Source organism: Poeciliopsis prolifica, unplaced genomic scaffold, assembly GCF_027474105.1.
Source record: "Poeciliopsis prolifica strain line A6 unplaced genomic scaffold, Auburn_PproV2 SCAFFOLD032, whole genome shotgun sequence".
Taxonomy (NCBI): Eukaryota; Metazoa; Chordata; class Actinopteri; order Cyprinodontiformes; family Poeciliidae; genus Poeciliopsis; species Poeciliopsis prolifica.
Window position 1 is genome coordinate 5,323,887 of NW_026562407.1, and position 25,523 is coordinate 5,349,409.

Below are 25,523 nucleotides of genomic sequence, written 5' to 3' on the forward strand. Positions count from 1 at the left end.
TTGCAGTTGTTTTTTCTCCAAAAGCTAACTAACCAATGCAGGTTCTGCTCGGTAAAGGATGCCCTCAGTCAGTCTTCCTTCCTCTCCTTCTTCAATCAAAATACTGCTGAAGTCAAATGAATGGATAATGGGTGATGAAGGTATTTCCTGCTCACCAAAAGGGTGTGGAGAATGGAAATCTCCACATATTCCCTAGGAAAGTGGAGAAATTCTTTCAGTGTCTCCAGCTTTATTGAATGAGATTTTTCTTTGTTACCAAATCTAGTGATGAAGGAATTAGTATGGAATGAAGATGAAAAGAAGTGGTTAGGATTGATTAAGGTTAAAAAACTAAATGAGAATATTTTGAAGCAGAAAAGCTCTGAAAGGAATCTCAGTTAAAAGCTCCTTATTTTAATTGATTCAGCTCATAAAAATACAGTGCCTTGACAAAATATTCAAACCCTTTGGACCTGTTCATATTTTCTCACTTTACAACCTCAAACTTGTGAGCTATATTTATAATATACTGCACATTAACTAACAAATATTGATTTGTATATATCTTAACACTGTTCCTGCCCTTCTATTTCCAAGGACGCCTCAGATAAATCTGTCAACAGCAGCTGGACAGCAATTTCTTCTTAATCGTTCCCCACTCCACAAATTATTTCCCTTATAAATGAAGGATTGAGAGGTAGGAATAAGCAACAGTGGCTTAATTAGGTTTCATAATGGAGTGCTCGACAATTAAGATCTACCTTGTGTTCGTTCATGAAATAAAATCCCAATAAAACAATTAAAGTTTGGAGTTGTAACATGATAAAATGTGAAAAAATTCCAGGGCTGTAACTTTTGCAAGGATCTGTATATGAAAAGGATCAAGGCAAACAGGGAAGATAACACACACATCAGAGTCAAGGCAATATGACAAAAAAAAACCCCTTCAGAAGCACATTCCACATCCTGCAGGAGAGCTCCCTACAGCTCAGTAATCCACCTAACCCCAGCAGCCCAGAGGTCTTGCTGAGTAATCCAACAGCACATTCAATGCAGGAAAATGCATCTCTACAGTAGGAAAAAAAACCCCCAAAAAAACAACAAAGCTGTTTTGTTTTTTGTTTTTTTAATATAGCAAAAAGATCTTGGGAGCCCAGAGCAACAAACATGCCGTCCGATGGACCTGCTGTTATAACAGGTGCTTTCATGTGTTTCAGTGTTCAAGAGGGTGGATGCTCATGGAAAATTCCATAATATAATGGAACTAAGCGTTCCAGGCTGATCACCCTTTGAGACAGAGGGTTGGGTGGAAAGCTACACCCTGCAGCCTACCTCCACAACTTTTTCCTGCATAAAAAATTCAAGCTCTCTGTAAGTTGAGCCCTCATGACTGGGCCCAACGTTGTGTGACATGAAAAGGTCTGTCTCCTTAAGACTCACAGCGGCTGGAAAATTAAATAACTAATTCCAATACATTTGCACCCTCTTTAAACTACAAGCCACGATCTGCAGTACATTTGAGTATTTCACATAGCTGTAAAATAAAATCAAAAGCAAGAATTGAGATAATGTTACTTACAGGCAGAGGTTTGGCAACTCCAATCTGGACTTTTCCAACCTTGGCCCCCTTAAGGGCCTGGACAGCATCCTCAAGGGAGGCATTCTCCAAGTTTGTGCTGTCCACATACATGAGTCGGTCTCCGGGCAGAAGTCTGCCATCCATCTCCGCAACACCGTTCGGAACAAGTGAGCGTATCACAATCACTGTCTTGGAGGAGTCCAGCGGGTCCTGGCGGTAAAAACGGTAACATGACTGAATGATTTCTATTGTGTTAAAAGTTAGTAAACAGAGAAACAAGGGATTTATTCTAATAGAGACAAAAACTTGCTCCTCTCACAGGTTTTAAAAGAAGAAGTCCCACCTGGTAGTCCAAAATACTGAATCCCAATCCCCCTTCTCCCTTTTCCAGCTCGATATTCTGGATCTCCATCTCCCACATAGCCAAAGGAGATCCAATTGCCTCTTCGGTAACTGTATCCTGAGGATCTTCGATGTCATTCGTTTCTGAAACTTCAGAAACCAGTGCACTGCTGATGTTATTCTGCAGGGAGAGGAAAAACCCAAAACCACAATGAGACAGCACACCATCCTTCCTTTCCCTCCCAGCCCACAGGCTCCTACCCTCTAAGTCTGTTTGTGGATCAGGTTTCTGGCAGTAGTTAAAAAGGGGAAACATCTCTGGGATGCTCAGCTCTCAGAACATTATCACAGATAAAGCTACAGAGATGAAAAACCCCTCTACCCAAAGGAAAGCTGTATTTGATGTCTCATATCTCCGTGATGCTGGCAACTGCTGAGGTATTGGTGCTGAAACTGTTTCTAATAAACTTTAAGCCTCCTGTTCTTATCAGTAAGTCTTAATCCATCCTGGCTATCAAGGAGGAAAGCCAAAGGAGCCACTGACAGTCAGGTTGGGCTAGTTTTCTTTAAATTTGTTTCTCCGGGCTTTAAATGTATGAATATGTTACGTAATGTGCTACTAAAACCTTGTAGTGTGTTAGTTTTTTTGTCTTTTTCTTTAAACACAGCAAATGTTTTCTTACGGCGATGTAAAAAAGACAAATATATGACTGTACCTTCAGTTTATATTCAGTAGGAAAAGCATCTGATTCTGGTTGGACTGTATCCATATCTATCTGGAGATCTGGAGCAGGTCTGCAGCATGTCATGTACACACAGATTGGAAGTTCCTTCAAGATTCTCACCACCTCTTTATGGGTCTCTCCGATCAGAGAAATCCCATTCACCTAAACAGGAAGATCTCAGTGTTAACTTTAAAACCCATGGTGACTCAGTTTTTTTTTTTTAATCAGACCTGACATTCAGGCCTGCCTTTCAAGCAATCACTTCATTTCTCAGCACATTATGATTCAGATGTACTGTGACTAAAAATGCCCTGCTAAAATAACAAAATATCAAACCAATAATTTGATTTGGATTGTCAAGAAATTGTAACTTTAAAATATCGGACCAAAAACTGCCCATAACTGTCACCACCTTATCTTTTAATCCCAGCTGTTTTACATGTGTAGTTACAGATTTCAAAGTCATCAGCAAAACCATCTGCATAACCATACCAGAAGAGGGAAATTAATCTTGTGCAATTACTATGACAATGGTAGAAGGTCAGATCATTGGATGTGTTCAATTACCATAAACATATTTATTAATAAAGATTTTTAGTAGGAGTTAGACATTTTTAGGACTCATTGCAACTGATCAATGACTTCCGACCTGACATGCTGACTGATTTTTTTTTCTGCCCCTATTTTATAGGAGTTAAAGCTTAACTATCTTTAAGCTTTATCTCCTGAGAACAACAGTCTGTTCTCTACAAACAAAGCTCCAATATTTTTGACTTTAGTAAATAAACACTTCAGAGACAGGTTGCGTTGTATTAGGAAATTAGATTGCGGTACGAATGCTTTCAACATTCAAACACCTGGTGTTAGGTGAGAAAATCCACTCTAGTGAGACTCAACAGCTGGAAAACATTTTCTGCTGAACACCACAGGCTTCTCGGGGACTATTAAAGTACTAGACTTGGCCTTGAGGAAGTAATATGCTCAAGTTCAAACACAATGGTTTCTTTATTTTATGAAGAAAAGTAAATTAGTCCCTGTCCACTCTCATATACTGTGCAAAGCTAATGTGTTTTTTTTCTTAAAAAAAAGTTTTCCACATTACATATTTCTAAAAATAATTTAAGTTGCTGGTGAGTCTGTGTAGACTTGGTAATGATTTGTTTTAGAGATAGTAGATATAGTATATATGATACTGTTCCTGTATTGCACTTATGTTGAACACATTTACTTTTGGAATCATTTCAATTTTAACCAGTAGTGTTTTCTTATTGACACAATAATTCATTTAACTCTCTAAAGAAAAAAAATGAACATTTATTCATTGTTACAGCAGCCATTTGTACAAAAAAAGCCCATAATTAAATGATACTAGTGCTATATCACATAGAAGCATGAACACATATTTTTATTTCTTTTATTTCTTTGAGCAAAAGTTTACCTCCAGCAGTTCATCCCCACTAAACAACTTTGCACAGCGACCGACTGGTCCCTCAGGAAGGACTGAACGGATGTAATGATGACCACCACTAGCTTCCAGACTGATGCCCAGGCCGCTGTTCTCAGTAAACTTCTCAACCTGAGCCACCTGCAGAGGAAGCAAGCATGAAAACTCGTGAGATGCTCAATATCTTTTGTTTTTCAAATATGGTAACTCTTACACATACACACACCCATCCATCCTTACCACAACTTCATTATTTGGACCAAGAATCTCTTGCCATTTCTTCATCAGTTCGTCTTCTTCAATCAGGGTTAACTTCGGACCTAATGTAAAGAAAAAAGCATGCATCACAACATCCTGATTGTAAATATATTTTCAGTACTTAAAATAAGTTTTCCATAAAAACAAACATAAATCCTCTTTTATATGCGGCAGTCTAAAAATCTAACTTTAGCGCTTCGCTGCCATCTCAGTATTTCTTCCCATTGTGAGTCTGTCTGGTCCTGTAAACAATAGCCCTTATCTGTTAAATGTGGGAACAGCAGCTCTCTGGCAGAATGACTTGAATAATCCCAGCCTCCTACCATGTTTGTCTTTTGTTAGATGATCCACAGCGGAGCTGACATCAGATCCTTCTCCTGTTGTCTGGAGCTGCTTCTCAGCAACGACGGCTGCTGAAACACAGAAAACCCGTGACAGGTGCACAAAAATGCAATTCTTTTCGTGAGCATCAGCACATCAGCATGTACGATTAGATTTTCTTTGTTCTCAGTACTGATCTCATTTGTCCCAGTGTTCCAAAAATGATTTACAAATCTAACCTGATCAGGACTTTGTAAACAACATGCTGAATGCACTTTGCGCTTTTTTTCCTGTAGTTTAACTTACTAATGTCTTGTTTCCACTGAGTGGTTCAGCATGGGTCAGTGAAGTTCAGTGGTGTGGCAAATTAAGGAGTGTTCCCACTGATAGTTGGACCCTCACCAGGCAGACGGGAATAAACCCAAACATGTCATACTTGTGTGAGAACAAATGTGGCACATTGTTCCCCAATCAATCGACTGTGTTGTGTGGCACCAGTATCCTCCTCCCTTACCATACCACACTATTATCCTATATATTTCAAAAATACTATAGCATATATTACTGTACTTGTACTGTACTTATAAGGACTAAAGGTTGAACAAGTTTACTTTTGGAATCATTTCAGTTTCAGTGAAGTTCAGTAATAATTTCTGTTGACTCAACGGAAGGGGTCCCAGGAATGGTGTGGTACAGATCGGTTGTAGTTTCTTTTACATTTTAAACAGATACATAGCATCCCAAACTGGATCAACCCATTCCATACCCCTGAGTGGAAACAAAGGATACAAAAAGAAATGAAAGATTTCTTATGAAATCCAGCAGAGTTGGTAAGGTCTCAGCATTCTTCCCTTTTTTTGGAGGACCTGTGTTGTGGAGGAGACTCTGGGCCCAGCTGTTTTTGCCACCAGCCCCTTCAGCAGTACAATATGCATAGATCTTATTTATTTAAATTTCATATATTTTTGTATTTCTCAATTTCTGATTTGAATCATAGCACTCATGAAAATAAAAGTTTAATTCTAAGTCTTTTGTAGGAATTTGGGTTTCTGTGTTTATTTAGGTCTGTGTTCTGTGGAGTCTCTGTGTTGTCCAGTCTACCCCTTGATTAGTTACACCTGTTTCTTGATTTTCCTTGATTGTCTCCCTGTGCGTTTAAACCCAAATGTGTTCCTTGTTGGGTCCTTGTCGAATCTGCCTCATCGTGTCAGGCTGTCTTGTCTGACATCTTGTCTGCTGTCAGTTGCTACCAGAAATTGAGCTTTTAGCCTCCTGCTCAATCTGTGCAGCCTGGATTTCTGAATTTGTATTTCCATCATTAAATCATCACTTGTTCATTCCAACCTGGGTCCTCAGCGTCTTCCTCACCACCACTCGCTGCAAATCGTGACTTCTTTATCAAATCTGTGTCCAGGCTTTTGGGCTACTTTCTCTCCATGCCAAATCTAATTACTTCCTATTTCTATCAATCCTTGTTGACACTAAGCCACTTAAGCAACTTGGCTTCTTGCTTCTGTAAAACCCTAGAGGCTCTGTCAGTGCAGCTGGAGACAAAAACCTTTCACTTTCCTGTCTCTAACTTGATTAATGTTAAATGTCTAAAACAAACATGGCACACATTAATACTATCCTGTACACATCATTAAGTAAAAAATTGAGCTAAGGGGGTTTAATCTAAAAATAAGAACTCATTTCAAATGTGACACTAGAAAGAAATGGTTTTAGAGGCTATGGTAAAAACAAAAAATCCATTTATTAGAATCCGGAGTTTCTAATATAATTTAAAAACTGTTAGAAATGTGATTTATCTTCATTCATTAAAGTTGTTAGACCCATTAAAGGAGAACAAGAAAGCTAGGTTAAACAAACAACCATTTTTAATGGATCACCTAGTTTCAAAGTTGATTAGAGTGTTAAGAAGCTTCTTAATTGAAATCCATGACTTCCTGTTTCCCTTGTCTAAAAATATGTAAAATTCTTCCAAATGCCAAAGACAAGAGAACAAGCCACTCAAGTAAGGCAGATGTGTGTTGATCTGGACAAGTGAGGAAATGGCTACAAAAAATCAGAAACTATCATACGCTTAACCCTAATTTCGAGTCAGAGCAAACTATAAAAAGTTTAGAACGACTGCTAACTTTAAGCAATGTGGAATAAAAACTTGGAATTATGACACAAAGTAGGGAGAAGAAAAACTAACTGTATGGTGCAACAAGGAGTGCTATCTTAGGTTAACCAAACCATAGAATAACGCTTTACTGCAAACATTTGGAATCCATTTGTACTGGGACAATTCAGGTGGGTGTATGGTGAAACAAAACACCTTGTGGCCCCCTGTTAAGTAAGGCAGAGGATCTATGATACTGTGGGACTGTTTCGAAAGAAAACAATATTATTTCTTAAAGTTGAATTTCTATCCATTCCCACAAATAAACTGTGCACAAAATCTTTTCAAAGAGATTGGAATCCTGGACGATTTTAACTACTCATTCACCGCTTTGTCTGTTTGCTTTGTCTTTCTGGTTGAACTGAAAAGAGGTGCTACATACATTGCAGGGGGTAGGTTTTTTTAAGTTCAATATTTTTCTAATAAATTTTACATTAAATTAAGGTCAATTTATTTTACAAAGATATATATGTTTGCACAATAACATATGTAACTGTAGCAAGATAGCATGTTTAATTTGATATCCCATAAAAAAGAAAAAAAAATGTTTTCATAGTCATATTTGCACATAAAATAAAACCTCTCTAGACATATTGAGATAAGCAGAATAATAGATAACTTTTTTCTATGTAGTTTTTAGAAAATCCATTTTCTCCTACCTTGAGTGGGCTGCTGAGCCGTGCTCCTCTCCAATTCCAGCTCCTTCATGATGGTGGCTGTGGTCGGGATGGTGGCAGAAGGGGACAAGACGGAGACGGTAGGGGTCACGGTGGGGGGCTCCTCTTCGTCGTCGGGCCTGAAGCCTCGTCGGATCAGCTTAAGGTGGACCGTCTGGCCGGTGTGTCTGAGAACTTCCACTGCCTGTTGATTGGTGTATCCCTGGATGTTTATGCCATCCACCTACAGGGGGCGACCATTGGGGTCAATCCAGATATGAAAACTGTCAGAAAAATGTCTTGGGAAGGAATGCTGTAAAATGCACTCAAGCTCCAAGAAAATTAAATTAAAGTAATTTAAGAGTTTGTAAACACCAGAGGCTATATAGAAAACACTGAGAGAGCTGGGAATACTCCCAGCTCTCCTATTTAATTAGATTCTTCTCAGATGGGTAATAAATTAAAGTAATTTAAGTAATTATAAGATTCTCACAGAGCAGAATAAAAGTAGAGGAATCAGTCTGAACATTATGAAAACAATGCACCATAAAAATCCTCAGCAAGAATATTAAAAACATATTTTCTCAGTATGCTAATTAAACACTCCATTATATTCATGGTTGCAAAAAAGAGCTGCTGCTATCTGTAAACTGTGAATTATTCAAAATTATGCATCTCATAACGTCCCTCTGCCAAGTGCGTAAATGCGATAACTGCAACAGAAAACGCAACCTGAATCTTTCACTGCATATTTTAGTCCAGACCAAATGAAACAGTAAAAACAGCTTTTCCTCCGAGGGGAAGAATCAAGGTACTCACGGCAATTATCTGGTCTCCAACATGAATCCGGCCATCCTGATCCACTGCACTGTCTTTTGTTATGCTCTTTACAAAGATGCCAGATGGCTCTGGGGAGTCAGAACAAGCTGTAAAGTTAAAGTTAATCTCAACCAACTTGCAATTTACACTTTACACTGTGATTTATCTGCTTTTTGAAGACTAGAAAATTATGCGTGTAGGTCAAAAATGACATTTAGAGAAGTACAGGTGTACAGTAGTAAAACATCTAGCACTTTTTAAAACTAATATCTAATATTTACACATCTTTAAACTTTTTTGTCGTGTAAATATTTCCACTGTTATTCTTAATTCTTAATTACTTTTAAACTTTAGGAAGACAAGAAGAGAAATTAAATATAGATATTGGTTGTACATATTTTCACTTTTAGGTTTTCCATATTAACATCATGTCCCAAAAGAGTTTTGCTTTAGCGTTCGAAAGGGTTTCCAATAATTTGTTTCTCACACCATTTTGCTCAGGTTTGTTTTATTTAGTCGTGCCCTTTTGTGTGAATAAATTTTTCCTATCCACGATTATCTTCTTTTTGATTTTTATTGCCAGTTGAAAAAACACTTCATATAATAATTACCGCCACCTACTGGTACAGAATGTGGTTCAAACTCCATTCTGGTAACCCACCTGGTCAGTTTTTATCCCCTCGTGTTTCTATCAGTGGTTGTCAGACTATTTCCTAGTTTTTTAATATTTGTGTCTTATTATTGCCTAACAGATCTTGGCACATACAGTTTCATAAGTATTGCTTTTAAGGTCTTTCCATACATTAATTCCTTTCTATTGAGTTTTCTAGTTTATTCCTCTCTTCTGTTTCTTGTATTTTTGTATTTGATTCTTTTACATTATTTGTTAGTGTTTTCCCTTTGGTTCTAGATCCTTTTAGTCCCTGTTCAGTTTGTGGATTCATTACTTTTATTTCCCTCATTTTATTCTTTATCTTCTCTCACATCTGTCAACCACCTGCATCTTGTCAGCAATCACACTCCCTTGTATTTAAGCCACTCTGTTTCTATTACTCCCTTCTGTTAGACTGCCTGCCTTCATATTCATATTCATTGATCTGTTTTCCTTTGTATTTATTCCTGTAAGTTTTTATTAAACCCTGTATATTGTCAATGTACATGCTGTCAGGCACAAGCCAAGGCAAGAGCGAGACTAAATTCCTTGGAAGTTAAAACTGCAGTTATTTCCGCCGAGTTGAAACATGCTCAACTTTGAGAGTTACATAAGCTCACAATAAACAAGCAAATATAAATATATTGTTGACCAACTTCTATCAAGAAAAAAGTATATATATATTTTAACGTTCCTTTAGGATGGTAAAATATCCACCAAATGAATATATATCCTTTATAACGATGTTTTTTACAATATGCCTGGCACCATGTAGAGCTGCTTCTCATTTAGTCTTTTTGATCATATTTTCCATAGAGCTCTTCAAACTCTCTTCCAGCTTACAACGATGATCACGCCAATATTAAAAACATTTAATGTGTGCATAGATGAATCACCATCTCGGAGGGACAGTTGTGAGTCCACAATCTGGCACAGAAATACCCCTATAAAATTATTTAACTCCATTAATTATTCATACAGCATTTTTTCCTTTTTGATTGTGGCTTCCACAAATACCTGTGTTGATATAAATACATGCATATAATTTGATATCCTGTCATATGTGGAATGATAATAATTGAACTCAACCTCCACTTTATTCTCACCTGAGTTCTTATCTCCAACATAGCCAGCAATAGTAATGCCCAGTCCCTGTGTGTTCTTGCTTAGGCTCACATCAAATGCTTCAATCTCCTCTTCTTCACTTCCCTGTTAAAATAAATGTCAACAAAAGCAAGATTAGCAAAAACCTTTCCTTTTAACCTTGCATTGACAGGAGAAAAACTAAACAATTCTATTATTGTGGGTAAATAAAAGTTACTCATCTTTACATCATGATTATGGTCCAGAATGGATATAGAAGTGCGGCTCGAAACATTTCAACAGAAATAATTTGACACCTCCATGGTTCTTCACAGCTTATGCAACTTACTGGTGCATTTAATTATTTTCCACTGTTTATACTAAAAATGTAGGAAGGTTTAAAACTGTTTGTATCAGCCCAAAATTTTGTTTGAAGTGTATTTTCTATGTATTTGTATTTTCTTTTTCCCCAGCGTAATGTAGAGATGTTCTGAGAAACAGGCTGTTGACCATAAATGGCTTACTGCTTGATTGACCCTGACTACTGACCACCAGTAAGGAATCAGAAAATTTGAAGGATTCTGGTTATGTTCACGATTTGTTTAGTCTTTGAGTCATTCCCATGTTGGTTCACGTTCTGTTGGGCACAATTTTCTGGTTTCTGTGTTTATTTCTGTGACTGTCTCAGTTCCCATGTTTTGTCTCCTCGATTTCAATATTCGCAGATTTACCTATTCAGATATGTCTTTGCACTGTATCTCAAACTTATTTGCCAAATATATGCTAATTTGTGGATTTTTGTTTGCTTTTAAAATGATATTTTTTAATTTTTTTAGGAACTGCTTTCTGTCACATTCTCTGTCTGTATTGTTGCTTTATTATTTGTAAAAACTGGAAATTGGCCACAAAATTCCCGTTGGTGCATTACTACTGTTACACTAACTCTAAGATAGTGAGTGATACAACAGAAAGCAGGAGGTGAAAATAACAGACCAAGCATTTTAAATGCAGAATTATTTTTAGCCTTACCAGAAACCACCAACTTAATGAATAAATGTATTGAGTTTATAAGAATAAAAAATATACATATAATTACAGGAAAACCAGTTCAGCATTTTTTTTTTCACCTCAACCCAACACATGAAACTTCAATGAATAGCACAAATTCAACTAGTCAGATCACTTCAACATATTGGAGAACTACATGCAGTCTTCCAACTTTATTTGAAGTAAAAGATGTTCAGTGGTATTTTTACACAGTCTGGCAGTGTGGATCTGTCTAAATTAACGCCTTAAACAAACAAACCACAGATTGGAAGAGAGAACTGCATATTAGTGAGAAGCAGCTCACCTGAAGCTCATGGCTGTCTGTGATGCACATCAGCCAGTGGAATAACAAGGACTTACACTGTATAATTACTGAAAAATAATGAGTATAATCTGTGCATCTGGTTATACGCTGCAGTAAACCACTTGTTATGGAGGAACTATTATGTGCATTCTGTAGATGGGCACTGATGGCTGTATTCACATAGGTACTGCGGAGTATAATAATTGTATGTAAATTATTTTATAAAAAACATAGATTAAATAAAATTAGTCTTAATAAATTAATATAACATATGCAGTATTGAAAATGTAATGCATAACTGACATTTTACAGCAGTAATTTGAGGATGCAGCACAGGGAACTGGTGATGTAACTAAAAATGAGAACCTGTTGTATTACATTTTATACTGTCATTCCTATATTTTAATGAAAGTCTCATTTACCTGCTGCTCAGCGACAGTGGGGAGCACCACAGACATGACGGCAGATGGCGTCTCCTCCACAGGGCCCCTAGTAACAACCAGTTTCACCCTGTTACCACACTGCCTGAGGACCTGGGCCACCTGATCGCTGCCCATGCCAAACAGGTCGGTGTCTCCGATTCGCAGGATGTGATCCCCACTTCGTAAGCGTCCATCCTGTGATTAAAAATGTGTCAAAAGTTAGGAACTTAGATGATCCTGAACCCAACTGAAATACGCCAGTGCAATCACCTGATCTGCGACGCCTCCAGGAAGTATGGTTTTGACAATAACCCCCGTAGTTTTTCCTCCAACAATCCCAAAGCCGAGACCAGTGCCGTCATTCACTAACTCAATCGTCTCCACGTGCTGCCACTGGGAAAAAAATAAAATGAAATAAAAACCCTGATTTGGATTTGTTATCCATAAAACGGAAACATTTCAAAGGTGTTGGCGAAATTCGTAAAATTCAGTGAAATCCAAACGTGTATATTTCCTGTACCTTGCTGGAGTGGGCTGATAACGTGCTAGCAGCAGAGGGTGTGCGTGACACAACTGGACTGGTCAGCTGAGGTATAGGCCCTCTGGCCAAAGTGAGCTGCACCTTCTCTGAAGCACTCTGCAGGACGCTAATGGCTTGTTGGTGGGTGACCGTGTGGTCCAGAGGTTTACCATTTATCGCCAGAATCTGGTCCGCTTCCTTTAGCTTCCCGTCACTTTCAGAGACAAGAAGGATATAGCGCACAAAATTGGTGAGTAGTTTCTTGCTGTTTTTCCACAAAATTGGGTCCCTACATATGTTTCAAGTCATTGCAGATTTTCTAGACACAAATTTCCAGTTTTCAAAACTGGATGGATTACACTAATCTTGATAAATTCAATGGAATCAATAGTGTCTAAACCAAATGTATTATTTTAACTATGTAATTCCGGCAAAATTTGACTAAACATCCATCATTTTTGAATATGTACTGAAAGTGTTTCAACCCTGCCATGGTTACAGTTTTTTTTACATACCAGTAAGCAACACTTCCTGGTTGAATTTCTTGAATAAAGATTCCCAGCTCTCCACGGTTCTCACTCTTTAGCCCCACCACGCTGAAGCCGAGACCCCCTGACGCTGGTTTCTGCAGCTCCACATTCGTCACATAGCGACCCTTTGTCATCCAAACACAAATACATTAATTTAAAATTAAAACTCTGAGAGATATGTTGGGGCTGATTCTCTTTTTGCGCAAAATTACACCCTTCTTGTGATTTTACCTGAGCCATAGAGTGGATAATGCCCTCAAATTCTTCCAAAGAGGTTTTCCCATTGATATGTGAAGTTGCTGAGTCATCCGAGTAGGCTTTGATGTTGTGATCATTGAGGTCACTTCCTCTGGATGATGTGCTGCTACCCTGCAATGCAAAGAATATGTAGGTTCTCTGTCACTTTTTGCCCCACTTACTTCAATAAAAAACAATACAAACTGGTAAATTGAAATAAAAATTATACAAATATGCCCTTTAATTTGGTACCAATAGAGAAAATCCAAAGCAAATTATTGCCTGTAAAAAGCCAGTCTAATTGATAAACTGAGTCAATCTTTCTAATTTCATCTTGGTATACTTCCAGTTGTTCTATGAAGGTCTCAGTGGTTTTCTAGACGCTTTTATAAAAGAAAAAACATCAGGGAGACAAAGGAGCACAGCAGGCAAGTTAAGGATGGGAATATGGATACAATCTGACTGTTTGAGCTACCGGTACTTAGCATCAGTCTTTACATTTGCAAAGCTAGTAGAGACATGTCACAAAGGACTTCCAGCTCTAGTTGGAAAGAAAGGTGATTCTGCAATGTATTGACTTTAAGGAAAAATATACATGCAAACCGCACACTGCAGATTTATCTTTGTGAGTTTTCTTCCCACTTCATCCCTAATTTACTGCTTTGTGTTGGTCTATCTCATATGCAATTAATAGAAAATGCACTGAAATCTGTGGTTGTAGTGTAAGAAAGTGTAAAACAGGTGTGGAATCTTTTGTGAAGTGCTATATTGAGAAAAGTGGCATCCATTAAATAACACAAAACACATCAAGTTATAAAGAAAAACATAATATATAAATGCTGCAATGTTTAAGTCTCTCTTTTAAATACCTAAAACTTTGTCAAATGTTAACTGTATGAAGTTAATGCAATAAAAGCCTACATTTTACGGAAAAACCTCTTCGCTCAGCACGACTGAGCGAAGAGGTTTAAACTCTTTAAACATTTAAACATTTAAAGAGTTTAATTTTAGAGAATAAGCTTCTGAATGTGGGCAGCCTAAAACCACTGGGACAGTGGATAGCTTGTTATCCCACCACGATTAGCTGGATCTGTGGCCATCTAATCCCTCAGGAGATAATGGCTCTTAGCCCACGTTCCAACAACGACTCTGCTCCAAATACAATATTTCTATCATGGCAGGGAGGGGAAAGAGGCCATCTGGATTCCGTAATATGCTCGAGTTTTAATTAGCGCGCCGACTTTTAGCTGTGCGGCAGATGAAAAGCACAAATGAGACAACTGTACAAAACAATGCTTTCCTGATTTTATTAACCGAAAGGATTTAAATTGGCGTCAAGACGATGGACTTAAACTAAAGCTATCCCTTTTGGCTTCCCAAATTTGCATCTGGAACTTGTTTATAATGTCTCAGATCAATAAAGTCCCAGATTAGTCCTAAGCAACAGAAATCCACTTAACAGGACGCATCAGTGCTGCAAACCAAACCCTGCGGGCTGGTGTAAGTTAGTGTAGCACGCGGCTAAGTTGCTGTCCTCATGTGCGAGCTTTGTTAGCCGGGGCCCGGCTAAGAGGATTAAAGTTCCAGTTTGGTTCTTGCACATTTAAGAAATTGTTTCTGCCCCACTTCACATAGCAGCAGCGGCGGCGGTGGCAGTGCAGGCCTCCTCCTCGTTGAGGAGCTGGGGTCCTGTTACTGTGGCAACATGGATCGAGCAAGCCCTAACTAACAGAAGCCAGAAGACAAACTGAATGCCTTTGTGTCTGGCTCTCTTCTCCGAACAAAACACAACATGCCTCTCTAAATTGTTTCTGCTATAGGGAGCCAAACAAGCACAGTTGGGTTTGAATCTAATATAAAGATGGAAGACACACTTGCAGATTTGCGTCTTTTATTAAAATATGTCCCTTTAGCCTTCGGAAAAAAGTGGTCCAGCTTTAGATCTGGAAGGAATCTATGATGAAGAGCGAAACTTCAATCGCGAAAGCATTTTTTTTTCTTTTTTTTTTTTTTTAAAGGGATTGCTACAAGGCACTTTATGATCAAAATGCTGTAGGATGGGGGGTGGCTCTCTCATCCCAGTGCCTCCCACTGCATAGCTCGCATATTTTCTCCTGCTTCTCAAATACATACCCTGTTCCTTTCTGCTTTGACTTAAGAGCTCTTTACTTCCACTGAAATCCACTCTCAGCAGGGAAAATCATCTCAAAAGGAACAAAAATGACTTTCCCACTTGTACCAACTATTTCTGCACACATAGACGGTTTGTGTGAACCCTGATAGCAATTTGGCCACAGAAAAACAATTTCTGGGGATAAATAAGGACTGGGGATAAATAAGGACTGGAAGCAGAAGGGGAACACAGCGTCTTGATGTGAGGCAGAAACTAAATAAGAGGTTGCTGTGAAAACAGCAAAGACACAGGAAGAGGAAATCAGGCATTTGATGAGATACATAAAATCTTTCTGATATTCTGTACTGAATTTGTCAATTTTTTTTAACAAGTCAAGAAAATTTTGTTCCGATTACACCTGAAAAAAAACTTCTTAGATAAAAGATGATTAGACATAAGATACACTTTAACTAGGACACAAGAAGGCGTATCATTGTCCAGTAGGAGGATAAGTAAAAAGCCCTATCTTTGGATACTTCTTTCCTACCTTCCAAAACAAGACAATCATCAGCATGATTCTGCTTTCACCGTACTTTAATGTACAAAAAGTGTGAAGTGGATCATCAGACTGGTCGAGTGTGTGACACAGAACACAAAAATTGGAAGCCAATCAGTGTAATATTAATTTAAAATCATTTTTGTAACACTCTAGAAAGTCCTGAGAGACATTTTTTCTGGCTTTCACTAAAGAACAACTTCCACTTGGCAACTGGGATGTAAACCTTGGTGTCACTGCTTATTGAAGAAAATTTTGTGATTCTGCAATGTAGAATCACAAAATTCTGGACATGTCTCTGAGATCTCTGAAACTCCCCCAGAGTGACCATCAGGTCCGGGGTCCACACCTCCAACATGGACCAAATGGAGGTCACTTGGGAAAAAATGACTGACATTCAGCAGCCATTTCCACGTTTTTGCAAGCAGTTCCTCTTTTAGCATCAGATCTTTGTTTTTGCCGTGATGAGCAATTTTACTGATATGAAGAACTTAGAAATGTGAGGAATCTGAGCATTATTTATATAAAGCTATATGAATTATGCTAGTTAATTAAACATAGAGGCCCACATTCAGTGTTGGCAAAAGCAATTAAATGTTAAATAACTCTTCTAATCCTCCACTTGGAGAAAAAGAGAAGAAATGGCAGCAAAGGATTAATTTCCCTTGAACATTTTCACATTTTGCCATATTAAATCACAACTTTCGATGTGCTTTATTCATTTCAGGCCCCTTTGATGCCTTTAAGTAAAATAATGTGCAACCAATGGGCTTCAGAATCAACTGGATTAGATCTGATCAACCCCAACCCAGATAGGTTGGGGTTAATACGGTGAAGATGTTATAACCAGTTTTGAAAAGCTTATAGAGAACTGTTTAATCTAATTGTCCTAAATGCAAAGAGCATGGTACCACTGTAAACTTATGAATACATAGGAAAGGCTTATGATAACTCTGGAGGAACTAGAGTTATGGTGGGACAATCCGATGACAGGACATGTTCAGTCCTCGAAAGAACTGAAGTTAACAAATATCATCCATCTGTGTGTATTTCTAATTTAATTAATTATTGCAGAACAAAGCCATCATTGAAAGAAAGCTATAAGAAGTCCTGTTTGTAGTTTTCCACCAACCATGTATGGAGAAAAGCAATCATTACTAAAATTACTATAAAATATGTTTCTGACTGTGAAAAAGGAAATGTTTCAAGACTCAGGGTGCTGAGAAAGTAATAATTACTCTTATGCTGCAGTAAAGTAATGGCGAGTAAGCTGCAGTACCAACTCAAGCGGTGAAAAATGGAGAAAATTAAGGTCAGAGGAGGTATTGCAGGGGTCATATCAAACCTGATCTCTGAGATGCTGGACAGACTTCTGCAAGGCCAGGATCTGGTGGAAGAGTGGGCTTTGAAGCACCGATCTGAGCAGGCTGAGCTTCTCCTCTGTGGGCACCTCCCCCCGTTCCTTCAGTTTGGCCTGGAGACGCTCCACCGCCTGCAAGGCACGCTGGGTATCTGCAAGCCGTCGCATATTTCAGTGACAGAGCCGGCCAAAGCACAGGCGTGGAGGCAGAAAGAAGCAGGCGTGGGAGAGACAGTTCTTTATTAGAAAAGACTTTGAATGCTGGAAGGGAAGTTAAGACATGTACATTTTTTTTTCCTTTTCTTATATAGGGTATTATGCTTTAAAAGTGTTTTTTTTTTCCTTTTACTTGTGCAGTTCTGACATCTATTTATGCATGAAACCCACAAGAATGAATGGATGGAGCTGTACATCCACAAACGAGGCTTAGCTAAGGCTGATTGGTGGTTAACAGACCTTACTGTATCAAAATCATGTCGCCACAGGTTTTGCACAAAAGTAAAAACTCCATTTTCAACGCTCTGCTACTTGACAGAAAAGCTCTGCTTCCTTTTCTTGTTGTTAGGGTCAATAGTGGGTCTGACTCGGAGCAGAGAATGGCTATCAGGACGAAGAGATAAGAGAAGCAGGCAGGATCCTACATAAGCTTCACAAATCAAGCGACTCCAGAGCGGTTTGTTAGCGCGAAAAAGCCGGCCAGCAGTCTTCTGAGCAAAAATAAAGCAATTTCTGTAGCTGACCAACTGTGACTAACACCAAGCAGGACACGCACAATGGTCTGCAGCTCTTTTTGAACTGAGAAGCTTTGTTGTTGCAACAAAGATCGCAAATAGGGCAATAACACTTGAGCTTGAACAGATTTAGTTCTTATTTGCTTCTGGTTCGAAGCACGTAGCTGTGTCGTTTTCATCATCTTTGCCTCAATGTAGATAATGAAGACTCCTATCAGCCCATGACATGTAGCCGTTAAAAATAGTAGGGAAGCACAGATTTCTGTTTTGGAGGCAAACTTTGAATCTAGAGTCAAATATACCAACAAAGAACCTCACTAAACTTTTAGCTTATGTGGCCGAGCAGCAGAACAATCACTTTTATACAAAATGTGGTTTCTCAAGACTCTTAATGGCATACTACCTTTTGAACAAATTTTCAAAAACTTTACAAATAATTCCGACAGCAAAATTTCTGTCTACTTCAATGTGTGAAAAGTTCAAAGCAAAATCAACCAATAAACTATGGTGTGTTTATCTCTACCGCATTTAATCTCATTGAAATTCAATGCAAAAATATGTTTTCGAGCACCTCACTATGGTTTGTTAAGCCACAGAAAAAATCATGTACATTCAGGACAAGGAATTACATCTTTTAGTATGATCTCCAACTATTTTAAATCCCAGAGCCAATCATTCACGAGTCTTTTATTTCTTCTAAATAAAGAAAATTCCAGCATAAAAACACAAAATTGAGGTGAAATTTAAGACTTTTAAAATTCAACAATAAAGTAATTTATTTGCTTTACCTCTGAAGTAGGAGCTTTTTTAATGGTTAGTATTATAGTCAATTACAGTAAAGACACAATTTGTTTTGAGAGAGTTTTTGCCTGGGTTCAAGTCAGAGGAACCAGCAGTAAGGGCTCTGGCGTTGAATTTGTTGGCCAAGCCATTTAAAGGAAAAGGTATCTGATTCTCTTAAGACACCTAAACAATGATTAAACCCATCTAAACAAGTAATGGCGAGGTTTGCCTTTATTATAAATATTAGTTCATTTAAATAAAACCTGGGCTGCACATTGGCAGCTTTCACTGAAAGAAGTTGGCAGCAAGAATTTGCCTTCATGTGTGACAAATGAATCTTTCAAAGGACAAACAAATAACATTTTCCGCAACAGTGTACGAGACGGCAACGCAGTCAGTTTTATCCACATGTCTTGAACTGCAGCCAGAGCATCTTACACGGCTTCAGGAGGCTCAGCAGGAGTCAAATGTGAAAAGCAGAGCAAGGACAAAACATGAAATGTAACTCACTGAGCAAAAGTTGCACATTTGTAAAAATGAAGAATCACATGTGGACTCAGAATTCTGCTTTTATAGCAGTACTTGAAATATTTAACTGATAAGAGATGAACTTGAGACTAAAAAAGAACATGCATGTGTACAGTAGCAGCTTATGGGCATAATTCAAGTCAGAATTAAGAAATAGGAGAAACTTACCAATTGTTTCTATCATGTTTTAGCCGCCAGGAGAGAATGAAGTTTTCTCCCTTTTTCAAGGCCTGAAAATGATCAACACGCTACATTAGATCATATGAGGACAAGTTCACACATTTCTGTTACTTTAATGATAGGAGCACAGATGCTAATTTGGATTAAATGGAAGAACATTCCTGACTGAAGAACTACACACATGAAAAAGGAGATTGATTTAACCTCCACAACACTGTCACCAACAGAAAAACAGAAAAAATGTTTGCAATAAAGATTAGTCTGAATGAGAGCACTTCTGCTGTAGCAAACTTTTGTTTTTGTTTTACTAATCTTCTGTAGATAATTTAAAGCCAGGTAATTTACATTTCTTACACCTCAGTCAGTCAAAAATGTTAAAAAGTGGAATAAACACATTTGATCTTATCAGACGTTTGCATGTTCACGTTTACAGAACAGAACATTCTTATCATCATGAGTCCTACGAAGGCTAATGGTTTTATCAGTTATTTTGAAACCAAGGTAACACCCGACTCGTGATGAATCCAGCCTCCTGCTCAAGCTTTTCTCCCACAGTTTCTGGGAAAATAACCACAGCTTGACATTTCTTCAGGCTAAGAGATGGTTCTGTTTGCCGAGTCTGTTGTCTCATAGGACGCATAATGAAGATGAGGAACTGAAATTACTTATTATCATGACTCATCATAGTAAACATAGAAGATTTGCAAACCAGGAACATATTTAAATCCCACAAACTTGAGTAATTTGTTATCAGGTCAGGAAAACAAAGTAAAGCAAGAGTACATGATAAAAAGCTGTAGTGAACAAATGAGGTACTTTAATGTGTCTTAATCTGAGAGGTAATATTTAATTAGACTTTTTGCATTGGTGTTTATGTTTGACCAGAGAGTTCCTAACTTTCATTTCACAATTCAAGAGTGCTGTGTTCTCTTAAGCTATTGTTCTAAATATCATATAAGAATAACCTTTCCATATAAATGTGAAACAATGAACAATTTTTGAAAACCTACAAATATGAAGTCTAAGTATGCTTTTGCATTACTTGAAAAGCAACCGTAAAAGACAGATGATAGTTTGTCTCGTTCAGATCGTTCTAGCTGATTTGGTCCGGTACACTACTTTATCTGTTTCCTTTAAGACGCCAATACAACCCCACTACACCACAACATTCCCGGGGTCAAACCGTTAGGGTGGTGCTACTGTGGTCACAAAATACAGTCAGTTGACAAGGGAACAGGTAGATGTCACTGCTCACTACAAGCACGAGGCGTAATCTGCGTCACTTTTGTTGTCTCATGAGTAAGACACTCGTGAGACGACAAGTGTCTTACTCGTCGTCTCACTTGTAAGACACGTCAGGCATTCATTCGGGTTTAACTCTGCCTTACCAATGAGAGTCCAGGTGGTGCTGGAAAAGTTCTCCTGAATACGCTGAATTGTGAAATAGCGTACCAAACGTCGACCTATGACGTACTGCTCAGTGGAAATGCTGCATTAGAGAAGAACATGTCTTTGTATGTTTTGTGAACTGGCTTTAGATAAAAGTATTAGTATCCCTAAGAACCTCAAAATGTCAAAAGATATTGACATTTTGTTGAATTACTAGTAGAAACTAAAATGTATTTTATTATTTTGTATGCAAGGCCATTACAGTGATAGAGCTCTCCTCTGAATTGGAAGAAAAATGACACATAACCTCCACGGAGTCACAACTTTGTAAAATCAAGTTTTTGTCTTCCGTAACAGCAACTGTTTTGAAGTATAACAGTTGCTGTTTTATAGCTGTTGAGGTGCCAGAGATACCATCATGGGAGGACAAGCCCCTACATGGGATGTACCACCAGCAAATAACCGAAGTGGCTGATATCAGTAAATCCTACCAATGGTTGGAAAAAGCTGGACTCAAGGACAGCATAGAGGCCCTCATCCTGGCCGCCCAGGAACAGGCCCTAAACACCAGAGCAATAGAGGCCCAGATCTACCACACCAGACAAGACCCAAGGTGTAGGTTGTGCAAGGAGGCCCCTGAGACAGTCCAGCACATAACAGCAGGGTGCAAGGTACTGGCAGGGAAAGCGTACATGGAACGACACAACCAAGTGGCAGGCATAGTGTACAGAAACATCTGTGCAGAATATGGACTGGAAAACCCCGAGATCAAAGTGGGAAAAGGTAAGGTGGTGGAGAAATACCAGAGCTAAGATCCTGTGGGACTTCCAGATCCAGACAGACAGAATGGTAATGGCAAACCAACCAGACATTGTCGTAGTGGATAAACATCAGAGGAAAGCCGTTGTGGTAGATGTAGCAATACCAAGTGATTGCAACATCAGGAAAAAGGAGCACGAGAAACTGGAGAAATACCAGGGCCTCAGGGAAGAACTGGAGAGGGCCTGGAAGGTGAAGACCACAGTGGTGCCTGTGGTCATCGGGGCCCTCGGGGCAGTAACCCCCAAACTGGAGCAATAGCTACAACAGATCCCAGGAACAACATCAGACATCTCAGTCCAGAAATGTGCAGCAGTCCTTGGCACAGCCAAGATACTGCGCAGAACCCTCAAGCTCCCAGGCCTCTGGTAGAGGACCCGAGCTCAGAGGATAAGAACCACCCGCGGTGGGTGAGAAGGGAATTTTTTTATTACATATATATATATATATATATATATATATATATATATATATATATATATATATATATATATATATATATATATATATATCAGTAAATCCTACCATATATATATATATATATATATATATATATGTATATATATATATTATAATGTATATATATATATATATATATATATATATATATATATATTATATATATATATATATATATAATATATATATATATATATATCTCAGAATAGAGAGTGATAATGAACAACAATTTTCAATTCTTGTCAAATATCAATTTGGCTCATCCTTGGACTTTGACTAGGCCACTCTATCACATTAGTAAGACTTGATTTAAACTCTTTAATTGTAGTGATGATTGTATGTTGGGGATTAGTGCATCTAACAGCTTTTTCCCCCCCAGGATTTTCATGTATTTAGTCCCATCTCTTCATTTGGAAAGAAATATTAAATTATGTAGTTTGTACTTTTTTTTTACTTTACAGTGTGGACTCTTGATTATTCATATATTTTTTTCTGTGCAATGTGACTCCTAATTATTCATGTAGTCAAATATTCTGAATGGAATACAGCTTTGGAAACTAAAATACCTGGGAGCAACGCTATCTGACACACTGCAGACTGGCATTTGCAAAGCAGCCAATCTAGGAGTGCCATTTATTTTCCTTAGGACTGACTAGCTGTACTACCAACAACAGAAGACTGTAGATGTTAGCTTCTAACGCAGTTTCCATTGTGCATATTAATGCATATTTAATGTATATTTAGCGATGAATTATTAAATTAAGCGGTTGTAGGCATTTTCTACTAGCTGATTTTAGCTTTTGGTGAGCAGTGTTGCTCCTCAGCTCCCACCAATACCAGAGCTCCACTGTGCATTGATGTTTGTGCTTGCATGGTGACAAATTGTAAGAACGTTTAAAGGATGATAATCCACTCTTCTGCAATGTATCTTGTAATAGACTTAACAAAAGGACTTTGTTAAGGCATGACTCAGAGACACATCACAAGAAAAAGGCAACTGGGGCCAGATAACTGCAAGCTCTATAGCAGGTGAGATATAGAGCTGTAGGTTGTTCTCCACAGTATATTTCTTTGACTTTTTTTTCTATCTTTGTGCACTCTGACCTCCCAGCCATGTGTTTACAACAATAATGAAACAAAAAGTTTTTTTTTTCAATAGCATGTGAAAGAATGTTGACATTTACTGCAAGCAGAGAAGCCGTGTTTCTCCAATAAAGCTGGAAATGCTTCACCCTTGGGGTGGCTTGTAATGATTCACCCAATGTCTGACAAAGCTTTTAACTTTAAAACGCCAGAGCCTTAAACCACAGACACGTCAGGAGTTTTGGGGGGAGGCGATAAATGTCTCTAAATGTAACATCTACGGTCTGGTGGGAGCTGTGCCGCGCCATGGCGAAAAGAGTAGACGGAAAAGTCACGGTTATGAGTACGTCATGCCTTAATTTGGTTAGTAGTGCTTGTAAATCCAGTCGATGTTTGCTAGTGTTTTGAATACAGACTCGTCTAGGTCAATCCGCTTTTCTTCAACTCCTCCTCCTGCTCCTTCCTCCCCATCTCTCCATGGAGTGAAAAAGCAACAGGCTTTCCGAGCAGAAGTTTGATAGTACAGGGGATTTGGAGGCAGAACAGCGGTTGCGGTCGCTATTTTACGCCAAAGTAGCACGCTTTACGTTTGAAACAAAAGCATAAAACCGGTTTTAACTTGTCAAAACAGACCTTTCCCGACAGTGAACGGCGGCAACAGACGTCCCATTATTTCCCTTCTAATTAGCTAACACTGCAACGAACAAAGGCGTTACGTGTATTTCGCTACAAATATCATTCTCCAAACATTTGTGGACGTTTTCTGAAGCGAAAATGGTCCTCAGCGAGTCACTTACATGAGTGTAGAGCTGTTTCTCTCCCAGACTCCCAGTCTTCCTCTGTTGTCCTGCGGCTAACGGCGCACTGACCGGGGCTTAAAGATGGGGCGTAGAGTAACTCGATCCTCTCTGTGGACATTTTCACCACCGGTTCAGCTGGAGCTGAAAAGCGCCCCTTGCTGGCGGCCCTCACGCGCTCTGGGGCCAAACAGACCTGGCTCCCGGTACCAGAGCTACCACGAATCTGACACAACAAACTTATTTACTACATATTTGTAGACACAACTATTTGTTTGGATGACTAAGGAATAAAGTAAGCATATGTCGAACATGTTTAAATAAGGTACTACACATAACAAAGATATAAAACTGTCCTTTTTTTTTTTTTAATATTCAAGATCCCATCTTGCCCCAAGTCTTCACTTTTAAGGTTAGGCTCTGGACAATAGCTACATTTGTTTTTATACTGATGTAGACCAGGTAGATTACAAAATATGAGTAAATGGAAAATACTTTCCGACAGATACAAATGTGAATTCTGCTCCGTCCAAAGCTTTAACTAATTTGCTTAAAAAATTAAAACGTATAAATCACTTTATTTCTATAATATTTTTAATTTGACTGTTTATATGTTTAATTATTGATCAAACTATAGATTTGTAAATATCTTTCACAGATATGATCTGACCACTTGAACTGTTTGTTGCAATTTAAAAGTTAACCTCTCTCTCTCTCTCTCTTTGTGGTTATTTTTTATTATCTTTTCAAAGTTAACAACTGAAACTTTCAAACATTATTTGGTAATCTGTTCAATTTTATTATTCATATATCGTTAAAAAAAAAATACTGAAGAGAAGATAAACTAGGGCCAAGAATACGAGCTGCCATCAGAGAGCCGATATCTATTATCTTTTTTTTTTTTTACGTCTCTCTTATCCACCCTATAATTTTTCAGTTACTCTGACAATCAGCCACTTTGCAAAGACTCAGGCAAACATTACGTATCAACCAAAATAAGAATGGAAAACTGGTTATGTCTTCAGCAAGTACCATGCAAATTCAACATTTGGTGTGTTTTTTTTTTTGTTGTTGTTGTTATTCCTGCCTGTCTGATTTTTTCCTTTCTTTTGTCCTTTCTCAGCAATAAAAACGCAGTTTCTCTGAAACTGCGTTTTTATTAAATTTGTTTTCCAAATTAAAAAGCCTCTGAATGTTGGAGTTCCTTTTTAAAATAGAAATCGTGACTAAAAATAGACATACATTGTGCTGCAGGCAAATTTTTTGACTTCTAATTCTTCACAAAACAGATATTTGTCTAGACTTCTTGAAAAGCTTTGCATTAAAAAAAAAGCTAATTAAAGACTTGTGTGTGTGTGTGTGTGTGTGTGTGTGTATATATATATATATATATATATATATATATATATATATATATATATATATATATATATATATATATATATATATATATATGTATATGTATATATATATATATATATATATATATATATATATATATATATATATATATATATATATATATATATATATATATATATATATATATATATATATATATATATATAATATATATATATATTGCCCTGTATTTGACTTGGATTGTAGCAGTGTGAAAATATTAAAAAGGCATCAAAGTC

General features: G+C 37.9%; 1 protein-coding gene across 12 annotated transcripts in view; it reads right to left on the minus strand.

Annotated features, from left to right (window-relative positions):
- Positions 1–23,974, minus strand: part of LOC129373211 (multiple PDZ domain protein) — a 52,855-nt gene extending 28,881 nt beyond the window's left edge. For 10 of the 12 annotated variants that reach the window (XM_055050999.1, XM_055050990.1, XM_055050998.1 and 7 more), the window contains exons 1-18: positions 23,884–23,974; positions 19,325–19,386; positions 17,100–17,266; positions 13,080–13,217; positions 12,834–12,973; positions 12,319–12,532; positions 12,069–12,191; positions 11,799–11,993; positions 10,049–10,151; positions 8,291–8,379; positions 7,475–7,715; positions 4,651–4,740; positions 4,310–4,389; positions 4,064–4,210; positions 2,617–2,787; positions 1,902–2,081; positions 1,559–1,768; positions 34–192 (exon numbers count right to left, since the gene is read on the minus strand). In XM_055050999.1, coding sequence (XP_054906974.1) covers positions 34–192; positions 1,559–1,768; positions 1,902–2,081; positions 2,617–2,787; positions 4,064–4,210; positions 4,310–4,389; positions 4,651–4,740; positions 7,475–7,715; positions 8,291–8,379; positions 10,049–10,151; positions 11,799–11,993; positions 12,069–12,191; positions 12,319–12,532; positions 12,834–12,973; positions 13,080–13,217; positions 17,100–17,266; positions 19,325–19,340 — 2,463 coding nt within the window. In that variant the 5' untranslated portion in view covers positions 19,341–19,386; positions 23,884–23,974. The remainder of the gene's footprint in view (positions 1–33; positions 193–1,558; positions 1,769–1,901; positions 2,082–2,616; positions 2,788–4,063; positions 4,211–4,309; positions 4,390–4,650; positions 4,741–7,474; positions 7,716–8,290; positions 8,380–10,048; positions 10,152–11,798; positions 11,994–12,068; positions 12,192–12,318; positions 12,533–12,833; positions 12,974–13,079; positions 13,218–17,099; positions 17,267–19,324; positions 19,387–23,883) is intronic. The other 2 variants (XM_055050988.1, XM_055050994.1) reach the window with 2 other exon arrangements.
- Positions 23,975–25,523: the final 1,549 nt, after the last annotated feature.